Source organism: Glycine soja, chromosome 4 (genome assembly GCF_004193775.1).
Source record: "Glycine soja cultivar W05 chromosome 4, ASM419377v2, whole genome shotgun sequence".
NCBI lineage: Eukaryota > Viridiplantae > Streptophyta > Magnoliopsida > Fabales > Fabaceae > Glycine > Glycine soja.
In genome coordinates this window covers 2,409,866-2,427,609 of record NC_041005.1, presented here as the reverse complement: position 1 = coordinate 2,427,609, position 17,744 = coordinate 2,409,866, and the positions used below count along the sequence as shown (strand labels likewise).

The 17,744-nt window shown below is 32.5% G+C and overlaps 2 protein-coding genes across 4 annotated transcripts; one reads left to right on the top strand and one right to left on the bottom strand.

Moving 5' to 3' along the window:
• Positions 1 to 2,955: 2,955 nt before the first annotated feature.
• LOC114408628 (inositol-pentakisphosphate 2-kinase-like) lies at positions 2,956 to 10,143 on the top strand. 2 transcript variants are annotated; one of them, XM_028371742.1, is made up of 10 exons: positions 2,956 to 3,085; positions 3,171 to 3,287; positions 3,386 to 3,595; positions 3,843 to 3,990; positions 5,852 to 5,892; positions 6,067 to 6,177; positions 6,378 to 6,980; positions 7,687 to 7,883; positions 8,583 to 8,740; positions 9,771 to 10,143. In XM_028371742.1, exons 2-8 carry the CDS (start codon positions 3,186 to 3,188, stop codon positions 7,843 to 7,845), a joined length of 1,374 nt encoding a protein of 457 aa, XP_028227543.1. In that variant the 5' UTR covers positions 2,956 to 3,085; positions 3,171 to 3,185; the 3' UTR covers positions 7,846 to 7,883; positions 8,583 to 8,740; positions 9,771 to 10,143. The 2 variants fall into 2 exon arrangements, with proteins under 2 accessions (XP_028227543.1, XP_028227544.1); XM_028371743.1 differs by having other exon boundaries at positions 2,964 to 3,053.
• Positions 10,144 to 10,709: 566 nt separating this feature from the next.
• On the bottom strand, positions 10,710 to 15,119 carry LOC114408627 (phosphatidylinositol/phosphatidylcholine transfer protein SFH6-like). Of its 2 annotated transcripts, XM_028371741.1 has the most exons (15): positions 15,024 to 15,119; positions 14,555 to 14,849; positions 14,346 to 14,445; positions 13,974 to 14,240; positions 13,779 to 13,856; positions 13,175 to 13,276; positions 12,992 to 13,041; positions 12,803 to 12,902; positions 12,573 to 12,671; positions 12,340 to 12,453; positions 12,130 to 12,256; positions 11,583 to 11,649; positions 11,312 to 11,486; positions 11,164 to 11,238; positions 10,710 to 11,001 (listed from the first exon to the last, which is right to left on the bottom strand). In XM_028371741.1, exons 1-15 carry the CDS (start codon positions 15,037 to 15,039, stop codon positions 10,984 to 10,986), a joined length of 1,683 nt encoding a protein of 560 aa, XP_028227542.1. In that variant the 5' UTR covers positions 15,040 to 15,119; the 3' UTR covers positions 10,710 to 10,983. The 2 variants fall into 2 exon arrangements, with proteins under 2 accessions (XP_028227542.1, XP_028227541.1); XM_028371740.1 differs by having other exon boundaries at positions 10,714 to 11,001; positions 11,312 to 11,649.
• Between the last annotated feature and the right edge of the window lie 2,625 nt (positions 15,120 to 17,744).

Sequence of the window (17,744 nt, the reverse complement as noted above, 5' to 3'; positions counted from 1 at the left end):
AATTTATTCTACTATATCTTACAATATAAATGATCTCAAATTGAATCTAGAAAAAAAATTGATTTTGAATATTTTTTTATAATGACATCAAATTGTAATTGTAAGTACTATTACTTATATTTTATAAAAATTATATGCATATAAAAATGATTAACTTTTTAATATACTTCAATATTTTTAATAAGATATTAATTTTTATGTTAATATTTCTATTAATATCTTTAATTTAGGAAAAAAAGTTAAGACCAATAATATCAAATTAATATTCACTAAAACTTAAATTTAGTTCAAGATAAATATAATATTTTTTTCAATTCACTTTCTTTTACCATTTTCAATTATTATGACTCAAATAAAAGGTACAAAGCAATTTTATATTTTACAAGTGTAATCTCGCCACTCTCATTTTCATCAAAATATACATAATTTTTTTTATAAAATTTAATCACTATATTCATTTTAATATGATTATTTTTAATTTAAAGTAAATGGAAACTAATTTTTCTATAATTTTCAAATGAATTATAAACTTCTCAAATGATTTATAATATATCTATGTGTATACATATAATAAAATTTTATAACTTTACTAAGAAAATAATAATAAATAATAAAATAAAATATATTACCTAATAATTTAAATTTAAATTAATATTTATAAAATTAAGAGTTTGCTGGGAGGCCTAAGGCAATGACCTAATTGACCTTACGGCACTGGTTCTAATGGAAGTACTCATGGCTTTAGTTGAGATGTTGCCCCACGGTTCATTTTGGTTGTTGGTGGGTGCCATGGGAAAAACAAAAATTCAATCAACAACACTAACGAGCGACGTCCAAAGTAAATTAATTAAGAGCAAACAGAAAGCTAAGGCAGCAGGAACAATGGTGTTCTTCCGTTTCTTCACATAACAATCCTTGAATCAAACCTTAGTAGCTAGGAATTAAGATGGTGTAAGAATACTTTTGTACTGCACAAATGAGTTTCCACTTTTTAGGATAGAGTCAAGTAGTCAACCACAATCCAATGTGTTCTGAAAGTCCACTACCATAAGCTTCTTGATCATCCACCATGAATGAGCCTTCTTTTTTCCTTTCCACCTCAAATTTCAATTCCTTTTTAAACTGAGCATAGTATAAGGCGCGTGTCTAAACAGTCCAGTCCACCTTTAAGCTTTCATCAAGAATATTACTTGAGTGAATTCAAACAAATTATTAGTCATGTGCATATGCAAGGGTTCGAATCCGGAAACAGCCTCTTTGCATATGCAAGGGTAAGGCTGCGTACAACATCGGGGTACGAAGTGCACTTCCTTAGAGACAATTATTGTTGGAGATCAACGTTGGACACTAGTTATATAACTAAAATTGTGTATATGTAGAGACAATTCAGTGAACTAGTCTTTAAGGTTAAATTAAGCTAAAATCCAAATCTTAAGCATATCTTAGTATCTGTTCTTGAACTTAGGTCATCTATTAATTGGAGCACTTACAGATTTTTAATCGTGCAAATTTCGTTCCAGATGTCTAATCTTTGACATAAGAGGAGTGTAGAAGTTGTGTCCACTGCAAAACAAAAGTAAGCAATTGTTGGCAATTCTCGCGTCCAAAAGATAACATAACCGCGAAATAAAGAAGTGATGACCATATATAAATAAAATTATCTATATACTTAATTTTTCTTAATTAGAATAAAGATGAATGTTAAGCCAACGAGTGTGGTTCAAAATTTAACTATTTAAACAACATAAAATGATAAGCAAATGTTGCCTTTTTTTTACCAAAATTGGTTAAAACAAAAACTAATTATCATAACGGGTTTGATTAAAAAAATATTTATCAAAATGAATGATTTTTGTCACATAAGAATATAGGAGTTGTCATCCTGATTGACACCTTTGATTTTTTATTTATCCTATAACAGGAGATGTCACTCTAGTATGTTTCATTTTGTTAAGTATTTAGTGTCATCAAGTCAACACTAAATGCATGTTTAATGACTAGATTTTATATCACATTTTCATTCAATTTAATATTGGTTAAACTGCTGCAAAATATCTATTTAGTTGACTATGCTCCTCCTACAATATTTCCTTAAAAAATCTCTTGTTATTTTATAAAGAAAATACTAAATGAAAAAAATATTAATATCTTAAATATAAAAAAATATTTTGATTAAAAGACAAAAAGATATCCTCAGTGCTTTTTATAGTGAGTAAAAAAGATTTTTAAAAATTTACAGGAGGATTTATAATTATAAAAAAAAATCTTACTAATTAAGTAGTATCTCACTTACATTGGACACTAACCATCTTTATTATTCAAGAAACACATTACAATGTGTGTCTGTAAGAAAGTATAGGAAAAATATCATATAAATTTCATAGAAATCATAGGGTTGCCAATGTAATTGCTAAGTATTATTCTATTTTTGTCTCTAAAACTTAAGAAAAGTTTCAAAATAAAAAATGTGGCATAAGATTTAGCCATTAAACAAGTATTATGTTAAATTGAGTAAAAATATAACATAAAATTTAGTCATAAATAGGTATTTAGCGTCGGCTTAATTGACATTAGATACATAGTTATCTGATACATGACAAATAAGAAACACAAGGTGTCACTTTAGTGACGCTTCCAATATTCTTACATGACAAAAATGACTCTTATAATAACTCATCATCTTATTTTTACCATTTCCTCATAAATTATATAGATTGTTGATTCTTTTAATTTTGCAATTGATAAAGAATATAGAAATTAAGACAACAGAAATTTTTAGTTCAAATAATTTCAATAAATTGAAAATCCCTTAAGAAAAGAGTGTTAAAAATATACATTTCTAAAAGTTAGAGATCCGTTGCAATGCGACAAGGCCCAACATCCACCAAAAAAATACAACAAGGTCCAACAAATCCAAGCAAGCATAGAAAAAAAAATTATTAAATGAATACTAATCCTAAAAAATTTAAGCAAAACAAAAAATTTGAGTTTGAGATTCACGTCACAGCACAACAGATGAAGGATCTGAGCCGCAATTACTGGAACTGAACAGAGTAGTATTTTTTCAGTGCATTCTAGTTGTTAGGTATTTGAATTTTTTCTATGATTGATTTGGAGTATCTTGTTAGTGTTCGATGAAATGCTTCACCGATCACCATTTGTTTTTTCAGGCAAAAAGTTGTTGAATGGAGGTAATTTTAAGGGAGAAGGACGCAGGTGAGTGGGTTTACCGAGGCGAAGGAGCTGCCAATCTTGTTCTCGCATACACCGGATCATCTCCTACGTTTGTACGTTCCTGAATTTTATTTTACTTTTTATTTTAATTGAATTGGATTACAATAAAAGCTTGATGATGGTAATGGTGTTGGTGTTGGTGTTGGTGCAGATTGGGAAAGTGATGCGCATTCGTAAGTGTCCAAGGAATGGCGCAGAGGGTATGTGTATGAGGAGCCCCTCTGCTTTGACTGCGCACGAGCGCCTCCTCTGGAAAGACGTTGATGAACTCATTTCATCTTCGGACAATGAAATTGCATGCCAACTATTTTCCCACCACGTTATGAAGCCATTGCTTGGTCCCAAATATATTGATGCTGGGGTATGTCTTGTGTTGCCCCAACTCCGTAATGGCTATCGTTAATGTCTCTATTTTAACTGATATCAATCATCATTGTTTATGTCTCTATGTTAACTGATTCTGTTATTTATAAATGTGTACCTAGTGTTTTTTATAGTTCGTGAATTAATCAATCGCCCATGCACTAACCTTTGCTTAGGATGTTATGTGAGATTGATGATTAGTGATCATGACTTGACTCTCATTTATCCTTTGATACTTTGTTTAGATGCTTGTTGGGGTGTCAAGGGAATTTCTCGAATTGGTTGAAAAGAATGTAATTCGTCAACGTCCTGCTTGGAGAGTTGATAATGCTCAGGTCGACATGCATCGTGATTCTGTGCTTCTCATGTCTGATCACTCACTCTTCACTCATGGTATTGAGATGCCTTTGAGGGCTTGCTTCTACTGATTACCCCCCTGTTTTTAGTGTTTCACATCTAAATCTAGTATCTAAGTATTAGCATTGCTGGAGCAATTGAACCCTTTTATTCCTCAGTTCAAATAATAATTGTTCTTTTACCTCTTGTGCATGTAAAGTTGTGGAATATGCGATTGCTACGGACCTTATGTTTCTTTCAGTTGACATTTTATATTACCATGCTGAGAAATCATCTATCTGTAGAAGTGGGTACAGTGGATGATTGGATTATTTTACCTCTGTTGGATAAGAATCCAAAGACGCACCATAAGTAGTAGCAATGCAAAGTAGGAGAGAAGGTAGGGAGGCAATATTACTTTAGGGTGGGACAGGAACCTGACATGCTACTAATAATATGTTAACAGTTTGGCAAGTGCACCAAATGTCCAAGTAGTAAAACTCGGAAGTCTGAGTATCGAATTCCACAGGGATTTTGTGTTGCACTTATATTGAATACTTTTCAATTTATAAGAGAAGAAATAATTAACGAGAGGGGTAGAAGAAAGAATAAGGAACAGGAAATTATAAATAATAGAAAGCAAAGGAATTAAAAGCAAAAGAATTAAATAGGGAATTCAATGAAATGCGAATGTTAGGATCTAGCATGCCTTGTTTGCCGAGGATGTATGATTTTAGGATTTTTCTTTACCAATTCAAGTGAATTTATCCTATTCACATCTATTCATTTACTTGTCCTTGATGTCTCACGATGACAAACCTATTTTATTTATCTATCCCCCAAATACCTTTGAAAAGATTCAACAAATAAAATGCATGAAGTTTGAATTCTAGATGTGTGCTTAAATGCATGGGTATAAAGTTATCATCCTATGTCTAGCAATGATTTCCTTATGATATCTTTTCGTTTTGTTCCATTAGCAGTTACCCTCTATCGAGCGTTTAACCCCTAAAACTAATGCATGCATACCTTCCTTATATCTTTATTAGAAGTTACCCTCTGTCGAGCACCTAACCCCTAAAAGAATATAAAGATGAATAATGCATGGGAGATAAATAGAAAAGACAATAAGATAGAAAACACATGTTGCAATTATAAATAGTGAGGAGTACATCATACATCGCTTAACTTTTTAGGCCTGCCAGACCCTAACTGGGAGTTTAGCCTCTCAAGGTCATTGAGGGTCTTACACTGGAATGGGGGTATAAGAATGGAAGGAAAGGAATGAAAGCAGAAAAGGGGAAAAATGGTGAAAGAGAGAAGAGAATTCCCTAAGGAAGAGTTTTCAGGCTTTGGGTAGTAATGAGAATGCTTTGAGACTCGGTGTGTTGTTTCCCTTGGCCTGACTCTCTATTTATAGCTGCTGAAGTGGACTTGAACCTTCGTAAGCTCGCTTAGCGCGCGTTCCTCTCGCTTAGCGCAGGTGCTAAATCTCGCGCTTAGCGCCTGTTTCTCGCTAAGCGTGTGTGCTCTAATCTCGCACTTAGCGCGTGCTACGCGCTTAGCGCGTTGTTGGGCTGGGCCTAGATGTTGTAATCTTCATTTTTTTCGTAATTTGCTGTACTTTTTGCTCTTAGTCCCTTCAATTGTTATATCTGCAGCCAATATTTAGAAAAAATATCAATTCTTAACAATTTAGACCAAATAACTGCTAAATAATTATTTTTAAACACAATTTTACTTTATTTTTCTATTATCAACACAATTATTTAGCAGTTATCATAATATTACTTACATCCAACAAGGAAACTTATTTTCTTCCCATGCTTAGTAAACACACGTTTTAAGTTTTCTAACTTCATAACACATCTGCAAAACATTTCAAAGTTCTGTTTCAAGCTCCCCTGTTTCATTTCAGGTAATCTAGTATCTATCCCCTGCATATCTGTTGAGATAAAGGTATGCTCTCCATAATGTCATACATTATTATTCTTTGGTACATGTCCTGCCCCCCTACCATTAGACAACAACTTAGTTTAAACTTTAAAATTTTAAATTAATTATCAAACTTGCTCTCCTTTACTCTCTCTTTTTCCTGTTGTTAACATTTAAAGTGTTGTTCTGAACAACTAGCCCAAATGTGGATTTATTCCTCTTTCAAGATTCATATCTGAAGGAACTGCTATCAAAAGGAGGATAACTCGCTTTCAAATGCACCAAGCTCTGAAATTGCATCAAGGAGAGGTACCCCATACACAATTTTGCCTTTAACAGTGGTTCAGCTGCTGCGTAGTGCATACATCTTCCTGTGGTCATATCATGTAGTCTCAAAGTCATAATTTAATCTGTTGTTCTGTTGATGGATGTTAATATAATATCACTTAAATATACACTATCTTTTTTAACCTTTAAATTTGAGACAGATTTATCCAACATATCTGCAGATATCACTGCTAAGTGAATACAATCCTCTTGATCTGTTCTCTGGATCAAAGGAAAGAATTTATAAAGCTATCAAGGATCTCTTCACTACACCTCAAAACAATTTTCGTGTATTTATGAATGGCTCTCTCATATTTGGTGGTCTGGGAGGTGGTGCAGAAGATACAAACTTTGGTATTGCTAAAGCATTTGAAGATGCACTTAAGTCTGTCATTCAAGCTGATAATGGTCTGTGTACAGAGAACTTGCTTACTATTGTTGCTGAGGCTGTGCAAAAATCGGGAGTCCTTGATCGACTCCTGGATGTTCAGAAGCTTGATAATGTTGACATAGAAGGAGCCATCCATGCTTATTATGACATTACTCATCAACAGTGCATGATATGTAGAGAATTGAGTGAAGAGCAACTGAAAAGATATACCTCTTTGCATTCTGCTACATTGGATGAAAGCTTGAGAATTGTAAAGGACTACTTAATAGCAGCAACTGCAAAAGACTGCAGTTTTATGATATGTTTTAGACCAAGGAAAGCGGGGGATTCTGGATCTGGATCTATATACAGTAACATATATCTTGAGTCAACTAAGCAAACCTTTGACTTCAAGGTAGGCAGCCGTTCACTTTTTTTATTTTTCTTTCTTCATTATTTTGATAAGGTTGACTGTGCATTGCATGATTCATTTGGTTCAGCTTGTCGGTTCAGGACCTCACTTGAGAATGATGTTGATTTTCAAAAGCTTCTATCCTGTAGGTGCTGTTAAAAAGCTACTGCAAAAGGTCATTCAGGAATGTTAGATAAAAGTAATATAAAATCTAAAATGAATTTCACTTCAATAAAAACAGAAGAGTTTTTTGTGCATAAGAGAAGAAAGAATTTAAATACAGTGGAATGTTGACTTATTCTAGAATGGATCAATGGTGAATAACAAAGTGGCACACCATTAAATAAAGAAACAATACTTTAGGGACTAAACAATAAATATACTAATTTAAAAAAAAATGAAAAACTAAAAAAAAGTCTGAATTTTGGGTTTCTCTCTTTTCTTACTTGGGCCTCTCACCCTTATGTCTCCCTCCTCATATTCTACCAAAGAAAGGATGCCATTGAAAGAAAAGCAACAAATTGAAAGATTTTATTTTCAATTGTTGCCAAGAGTTACTCAGTCATCATAGTGAGAAATCAAACAAAAAGAAGTAACTTGGCCTCCCTTTCCATTTTTAATGATTCTATTCTCTATCTTTATAAAACAGAATAACTATAATGCTTGTTACACTTATATCTTATTTTAACTGTAGTTTTATCTATATTAGGTGTATTTCATTGACTTGGATTTGAAGCGAATGAGTAAAATGGAAGAATATTATGAATTAGATAAGAAGATAGTGAGCTGCTACAAAGAAATGATCAAAATGGACCAGGGAAGAAACCCACAAACTTGCAATCCTCTTAAACTGCATACTGAGATTTAGCAGGCTCTTACAGATGACACTTGAGGAAGATTGCATTGGTAAGTATGAGCAATTTGATCAATATTTTTCTATCCTTCAGAAGGTTTTCTGTATGCAAATCTTAAGTTGGAAACTTATATTAATTGTGCTTCATATAACCTATTCAATGTGGTTATACTTTCATTTTCTTTATTAGTTTTTCTATGTTATTACATATGATAAACCCTCACTCCTTTATTTTCTAAAATGTCTATATGTGTGTGGCCTACTGCACACACAACACACAGGTACCAGATAATACTATTGAATTTATTAATGCATTTGGTCAATTTGGTTCATGACTGTTTTGATCTGTACGTAACAATAGGAAACATAAGGAACCCCCCACCCCCACCCCCATCCCCCCAAAAAAAAGCTATTGGTGAAAGTGATATATCAGTTGCTATAATGCTGCCCACCCCAAGCACAAATTGCACATGTACTGATATAACTGAAATTTGATTTGTCTTCGCTGTTTAAATATGAGTGCACCACTAATGCCGGAATGAAACATTTGTTAGTTGTAACTGAACATGTGCTTGATTTCCACCTTCACTTGAAAGATATAGGGCTCACCAAGCTGGCCTCTGTGTTGTTAAATTTAATTGGTAAATGATTTAACCTGCTAATTATTTAAAGTAAATTATCTTACAGTAACACTCAGAATATCTGTTCTAGCTTTGCAAACTTAATGGTCATAATTATCTGCTACTTTGCAGTGTAATGCTGTAAACAGTACTCGGAATTTGGCAAAACAAAGCCTATTTAGAGACCGTGACTTCAGCTCAGATCTGGTTTTTCCTTTGGTCAGCCTAGTTTTGCCGTGGCTTGACTGATGATCTGTGTACCATACATTGAGCTCATGAGATATTTCAAGGTTTTTCCCCTCTCTCTGTCTCCAAGGCTCACACTATTTATTTGTTTATTGTCTCAAGTTCGAGTAGTAGTACAAAGGGACATGTGAAGGTTGGATTCACAGAAGTGGTCATGCTTTCACCAGTATGCTGGCACATTCCAATCAAAGCTAATCTGATGATCTGACAATTTCATACCCAATTTGAACCAGGATAATTTTTTTTTTCAAGACTTAATTTTCTTTACAAAATACAACTTTCTGGAGCACTCCTTATGAAATATTGACATAAACTATGGTTAGAACCAGTTGTTTCTTGATATTGGAAATTGATTAAGGAAAATGCTAGAGCTCATAAATAGATTTATCATACTTGCTTCCAGACTGAGCTGGCTTGCCAGCTTGCTATTGAGCACCTCACAACCTCACCCCCTCCTATAAATGTTTGCATTTTGTTTTGGGTCGAGTAAATGGTATGTGTTTTGGTAAACCTTTTGTTGAATAGCATTGGGTGTATTTAGCATGGGTCTGATTATCATATGTACAGGTTGAGATTTCTTCTCTCCATTTTGTCATGTGTGAACTATTGAGAATTTGTTTACTGAACCCAAGAATCTGGGTTTAACTAAATAATTGTGTAATATTAGCCGGAGGTTGTTTTTGTGAATATTTAGTTTCTGCATTTTGTTTGCTTGGGAGGGCATGGGTGCGGACATTATCTGATTTGCATTTATTACTGGTTGTCTAGTTCCCTACTAGCATTAACAATTTAGCACTGCCACTCCATTTAGTTTTCAGCCAAATATCTACAGTGGAACATGGTGAACAAGATACCTAAACACGGATGGGGAATAGATGAGATCTTAGACAATAATTTATCGTAGCAAATGCTGTCTAATGTTCTTATTATAGATATTGTAACCTACTTTCATATTATAGCACTCTTGCTATGTGATATGCTTCAGTACTATTTACGGTTTGTTCATTTTAGTTTATACTTTTTCTGCTTTTGGATGGACAGTACTAACATATCTGATGGGCATATGTATTGCAGAAGACTAGCGTCAGTAAAACTGTTCCGTTCAAGGTGCACGCAAAAGCAACTTGTAAAGGCATTAATTCCATTGTCCTCAAACGGGTTCAAGATCATGGTAACAGTGACTGGCGAAGCCAATGCAGTGAGGATCATCAAGGAAAAAGAATCAGCAGAAATTGAGTAGAGGCGCTGCCAGGGAAAAGATGATGGATGAGAGAAAAGGTGCTTTCATGTCAGAGATGTGATGTATGGTATATATGATTGCTGAAGATGGTTACAGTTACTGTTCTATTATGTAATTAACTCACTCTAATCGGCGTGCTTGTTGTACCATTATCAATCATTTTGCCAAGCAAAATAATGTCTATATTAACTGGTAGCATTTTTTTTATACTAACGTGATTTCATAAATAATTTAATTAGAATACACTAACAGTATACTGGCTTTTTCTGTTGTCTTCTAATTATAGATTGTAAAATAATTGAAAGTTATTCACTTAAGTAATGCCTTTAGAAGTTATATGTGGAGTAGTTTTTAATTTGTTGATAGTGTAATGAAAATGTATCAAAATTAAACTTTCATGAATTCATTATCGTCAATACTGTTGAGTTTTTTTAAAAGAAAATTACATTTGCTAAATAAGAGGATCTGGACAGTTGCGTGTCTAGTGATCTTTCTGATTTCTCTGTTTCATCTACTACACGAAGAGGCTCTAGTGCTGGTCGGCAGGAATTTAGAATCTAAATGTTATTATTTGGTCTAGTTAAAGAACAAGCTTAAGTAATAATTATTTATGAGAAGATCTAGATATTTTTAGCAAATAAGTTATTTATGTCTTTGCATTTCATTGAATTTAAATAGTTTATAGTTAGTTTCATTGTATTTCTTTAAGAAAAAAATGGCAATAAGGAGGTTATTCGAAATGCAAAATGTAAATGTGAAACGTCAAAGTAGAATTAATTGTAATTAGATAATGAAAATTACTAGTATATAAATATGAAATAATTTATAAGTGTTTGGGTGTAACATTATTCATTTCGAATACCCAAACAGAATAAAAACAGCGTTCAAATGAAGAAGCCCCTAGTTCACTTCTCAAGTATGTTATTGATATCACCGTGATTTTATACATTATTACACGTCAATTGGTTCTCCTCATTTTTGTATACATGTTGAAAGTGAGAGAAGTATGATACCACCGAACAAACTCGACCATGTACAGTATTCTCTTCACCAGCAACCCTTTTTCTGCTTTACAAAAACAGATTGAACAAACTCTTAAGAATTCCCATGCACCATGCACGACATTAAGGTAACTAGAACTTGACCTTTTCTTTCTCTCTTTCACATTCTGTATGTATGTGTGTGTTGGTGTGCGACGTAAACAAGATGCAAATATCATTGACTTGCCTTGAATTTGTCTCTTTCCTGACTGTCTATGTATGCCATAAGTTCTTCTTGTCTTATCAAAGATTCGTATAAAGCCTGTTAATGATGTTGAACAAACTAGTTTATAATTACACACCAAAAATTATTGAGCAATCTACCACTCACATACCTTCTTTGTAGCTATCAACTCTGCTTCCAATGCATCCACACGATAAACAGCAGCATCGAGCAGCTCCTCTTTCTCATGTGGCATCACACTAGGCTTTGATTGCAGCATGTCAACTTTCTCTTCAAGCTCACCAATGCGTTTTAAGGTAGACGAGGGAATGTTTGTCTTTGTGAATCTGCCGGGAGCACATGAATCAGGACGAGATTCCTCCATGGATATTGAATCAACAGTCATGTTAAGTATATTTCTGGCAGAATCAGAATCTGAGTACCGTATTCCCTTAGTGACACGAAATGCTATTGATCGAGCAAAAGTATAAAGGGCCAAAATGAAACCCGCTGTAACAGTCAGATTTTTCACATTTTCAGTACTCAATAGAAAAAAATTTCAGAAATCAATTCTAAGTAGCATTAATTATCTTAGTTCAATGTATACATTTATTTATCTTTGTATCATAAAGAGAATTTTATTTCACATGCAAGTGCTCAAGTAGTTTGATGTATTTTTTGGGGGGGATGGATAAGTAGTTAAGTACCGATTCAATGAACTCAAAGCCGTGAATAAAAAAAATATTAAGCACAAGGGGTAACGATTGAATTGAAATTGTAAGTTTTTCATTCCGTTAAATTTTTTTGTTATGTTAACGTAGAAATTAATTATGACAGATTTTGATAATGTCATCGTTGGTTAAGTTCACCATGTTCGAAAAAACAAAAGTGTTTATATCCACCCCTGCAGGCTTATATACAACAACAATATCTATTCTTAGCTCTAATAATTATAGCATGTCAAAACCAATAATTGTGCCCGTGCATAACCTGTTGAACAAAATAACATTCGAGGTGTTGCTTGTTTTTCCTTTGGTCCAACATCAATGGCTTTGTCAACCGTGGGAACATACTCAACTAAATTGCCAGCATGACTAGTCTTACCAACCATTCTTGCCTGGATAAACATAAAGGCAATTACATTAAATTCATTGCAACATTTTTTCTTGCAACCTTAATATAAATATCATGGTCACTCACTTCTTCAAGGACAGGAGTTAACATAGGGCTTATACAATTCCCACATGCTTTGGGAGAAGCTATATCTTCAACTTCAGATCCTGATTCTCCTGTAGATGTATCGCTACCTCTAATCTGTTTTCTCAGAAACCCAAAATCCAAAGGAAGATAAGAATATTGTTATCATAATATCTGAAACCGAAAGTTCTCAACTTAACATTTTGCAGGGTTCAAGATGGTAATGGAAACTGTACCATTGGAAAAGATATCTTGTCACATTCAATCACCCTCCCCTCGTCGTTAGAAACTGTTACTATTTGTTTAGAACATCCCACTTCACCACTAAGAACCATCTGCATGCCCAAAATTGTTCTAGTTGAGTCACAGACACAGTAAGATGCAAAGTAGAACTGAAGACCTGAGAGAACTAATCAAAATTTACAGAATAACAGTCTGTATATAAATTACATGATAATTAGCAAACCTTTAAAATGTTTGGGTCTTGCCATGGCCCTTTATCAGACCTCATACAACCACCTTGATCTACACAAGTGCAACTGCCACCAAGAAATTCTGGCAGCTCACTGAGAACTTACAGTTAGTCAGAATTTTCAAATAACTAAACTAGTTGATTGAGAGAAAACTCCATTAACAGAATTGAATGTAGAGTTACCTCTCATCTATAATCTCAAGCAGTTTACTCTGGAACTTGTTTCCAAGAACCTAATGAAACAACATTCAAGTATCAATTAATCCTATACCTATAAATTATCTCCGAGCCAAAACTATAGAAGGTAATTACTTCAATGGAATCCTATAAAACTATAAACAATAACTCAAAAAAATTAACACATACATGAATCTTTGAAGTAGTTTTGGGATCAAGAAATGTTTTCACCGTGTTCCAGAGTATCTTAAAACCAGGACCAGCATTAATGATAAACATTTGGCAGAGTGTCTGCACGGTATCATTTAGAGATTAGAATCAAGAAGCACTACATGAACAATAAGAAAATTCTGAAGTCAGAAAAAAAGTGATGATTAAAACTACATACTTGTCAAGAAATAAGTTTTTTATGAAATTAATCATCAGAACTTTATTATATTTGATTAGGCTTTGAAGGATTGGATGAAAGGAGGGAGAGGAAATTTTGAGGATAATTTAGAGGACGATAGGTGGACAAGAATTTTGGCAGTTTGAAAAAGAAAGCACTAAATACGTCAAGCAAATTCAGACATTCTTTCAAGAACAAAATAAGCCGAAAGGGTGCTAGCCAGAGCAATTCCCTCTGCATTGAGGATGTTCGAGATTTTTTAATACCAGGAGGACCAGCATTAATGATTAACATTTTGGCAAGAGTGTCTGCACAGTATCATTTAGAGATTAGAACTTGGAAGCACTACATGAACGATAAGAAAATTCTGAAGTCATAAATAAAGTGAAGATTAAAGCTACATACTTCAGGGTAGTAATCACCATCAATCTTCTGCAGCCGGGTGATGAGTTCCCGTGCAGACTTTGTTAGGTTTTTGAAGCCCTAGAAAGCAAAAGCAGCATAGTAATATAAACTCCAGTCTTAACTTTTGATTAACTTCAAGTTAAAATGGTTTCTGGAAAACATTCATTGGCCATTTAGACATACAATACAACTTACCACACCTTGAACATCCAAAATGGTTGTACTTGAATCTATGTGTCTCTTCGCAGCTATAGAGCAAGCCGGAAACTTAACAGCAAATGTTTTCTCAAAACCCTGCACATGGTATCTCAAATACCTTTCCAAGGTAGTTACTTGCATAAGCTTGTTGGGATCAACTTTCCCTAGCCTCTCAATATAAACAGGCCTTCCTTCCCTATCTACACCATGATTACCATGCGGGTAGTACTTTAGGACTTCATTCAACTCCTTGAATTCAAAATCCTATAGAGTAGAAACCAGAGAGTAGTATACATGAAACCCAAATTCGAAAAAAATAAAATATATCAATGTTCAGGTTATCAAATTAAATTGTATTAGATGGATCACCTCCATAATTGTATCTGTACCATATTCTTTCCTCCATTGGATCATATTGGCCCAGATGTGCTTTGCTTTCTCAATATCAAACTTCCTTGCTTTCAAGAATCTGCATGAAATATGTTGAATTCAGTTTTAAACTATACATACAATAAGGTAAATAAACCATATCCATATGTGAATGTAACTACTAATAAATAGTAAGGAGGGTTTGTAACCTCAATAGCATATGATAGTCATCATGTATTGGAGTAAGCAAGTTATCCAACACAAGTGCCTGTCGAAATGCATCCACTGCTTGAATGTCTTTAACATCCCGAACATCCTCAATGGAGAGGGAATTGCTCCTGCTATCAATTTTTCTGCTTCTTTTCTTCTTGAAAGAGTGTCTAAATTTGGCGGACGCGTATAATGCTTTCTTTTTCAGACTACCAATTTTTGCCCATCTATCATCCTCGGAATTATTCTCAAAACTCAATTTCCTCTCTCGCCTGTCATCCATTCCTTCAAAGCCTAATCAATAGTAACATAAGTTCTGAGGATTAATTTCATGAAGAACCAATTTGTTGTCAAGTATCTAAGCCATTGAAATATTGATTAATTACATTCAATCACACGATGCTCAGCTAAATTAAACCTTAATATAAAAGAAATGGAATCTGGGTGCAAAAAAGGAAGGTTACTCACAGAGATTGGTTGACATGTCAACGAAGATGGAAGTGGTAGTGAAACATAAATAAATGGCAGAGATAAATTTGAATATTTATAACGTTTTGTTTTGGGGTGAATGACACGTAGTTGGAGGGTCAGGGTCTTGGTTAATATAGCAGACACACGGAGTGGCGGGGGGAGAAAAAATTCATAATGCATTATTATTAAATTCCCAAAGACAGGAAATTTAATGAAGAATAGATGCACGAATCTATATTAGATTTTTACTGGATAAGGAATAAAATCTGTTGTATTGAACAGGAAAACTATTAGATTGATTAAAATATGTTATAAATCATTAATTTTAGTAGGTTTTTTTGCTAAGTTAATATAAATCAGAGAAAATCATTAAATAAGAATTAAAATTTATCAAAAAATAATGATTTACAATAAATTATAACCAAACTTACTTAATCATTTTTTTCATACACTCGAATTCTAAATCTTATTTAAGAAGAGTGAAGCGTATACTACCTAAATCAAACACTAATTAGTGTTAACTGTATTTTTTATGAACAAATACATTAATTCCAAAAATAATAATATTTATTTTAAAAATTATCAATCTCTTATATCTCACCCAAAAGACATCAATATTATCATGAAAGTCTCTTTGCATAAATTATCGTAAATTTTTAATATTATTTTTTATTCTGATGCATAAAAAAATGAGATAAGTATCGCATAATTTTATGAAGAGTAGATTTGTAGTACAAAACTTTGAAATAATTATATTGGTCATTTTTGAGGTTGTGACCGACTGCACATTTTTCATTATTATTGAAAATTTCATATATTTTTTTGGTAAATAGAGATAATGGTAACCAAAAATAAAAAGGAAAACTAAACCCTAAAAAATTGCACACCCAGGGCATCAGCCAAGAGGTGTTGCTAGAGGAATCCAACTCAAGGTACGCCCACCTCCAATTCGGACCGGACACACATTGTCATATATCTATTCTCTTGTTTTATTTTTAAAATGCAACTTATTCGATCTATACATAATAGAGAATATGCACTTTTTTTATAAAAAAAATAATGCATGTCAACATATAAAAAAATATAAAGTAAATAAACTGTAATTTTTAACAAAAAAAATTATAAATATAATTAACACTAACTTCAAAGAAAATCACAAACATGATTGCATGCTATTTAGATCATCTAGAGCCGACCCAAAAAAAAGTAAATTACGCTAATATTTCTCTTACTTTGCACTACTTACACAAAATTAAATATATTTCTGAAAACTACACAAAACCTTTCTTATTTTATGAATATGCTATATTAACCAACCCAAAACATTTTTTTTTTTGTGAATAACCCAAAATATTTTTTTTGCGTGAAATTGAATAAAAACACCTTTATTATATTTTTTTCATCACACATAATCATTTTATTTCTGAAACATTAGAAAAACATCCTTTTATTTAATAAATATATTCTACATAAATATTGCTACAATAATAAAAATGTCAAATTATGAAATATTATGCAAATTTATAGTTAATTTGATTATTATCCTCTTGAGTTACTGTCAGTATATTTTAAGTTTTTTATCTTTTAAATATTTAAAATAGAAAATAATTTGTGGTGAAAAGGAAAAATAGAAAAAAAGGCAAGTCATGTTGTTCTAAGTTTTATGATTCACAATACAAATGAAAACATTTAATCGTTAATGGTTTGGATTACATAATTAATTAGAAATATTACTTAATCTTTTAAAAATCGCATGTGACTTTTATTTAAAAAAACGTAAAATTTATAATTAAATACACAATCAGAACCGTTAATTTTAATCTATTAATTATGACTAAATCCTCGCATTTTATAATAATAAAGATTTTTCGCATTACATGCTTTTAAATTGGGAAGAATAAAAATTTCAAAGCTTTCCGTTAAAACTATGGAAGAATTGATTCCAAAATTTAAATACTCGGTTAAGGCTAATATTTTATTATAAAATAATAAAGTAATAAAATATTGGCCTAGACAAGTATTTTAATTTAATATGCCCCCATATGGTTTTTATTTCTACCAAAAATAAATGTTCTTTTTCTTCTATCCACTTCTTCTCAGGCCCATTAAGGAATCTCCACAAGACCTCCCCCCCCACTAAAAGATTCCTTCGCTAGGCCCGCTGATGCTTTAAAATTTTTGTAATATTTATACTGAATATGCTATAGTCTATGGTCAATGCTATTGTCACTCTCCTGTTTGATCTTTGTATCACTCACTTTTTTTAATTTTTTATAAAAATATTCCCAACAAAAAATCGTTTTTATTATATATGATTATGATTCTACATTGAAAACTAATTTTCGTTGTATATATGGATTAAATATATAACGGAAATTTGTTTCCTTGTGTATTGTAAGTTGACATCTCATGTGTCAATTAACAATATAACAGAAACTAGTCTGTTGTACATTTCGACATAAATTTATGCTAAACTTAATAACAATATAAATATCACTCTTTATTTAAGTCTTATTTATTTCTTTTTATTTTAACATTTTATTTAACCATCCCAAACGTGTTGTGTCACAACTCAATATAAATATTTTTTCCTAACCCTGAAACATAACCATCAGCAGCGTGTTGTGTCCAATGGATGAACAATAATACATGTTGACAGCTCATGAGTGATGAGAACTTACACAAATACTGGGAAAACATAATGTATTTCTAATGAGG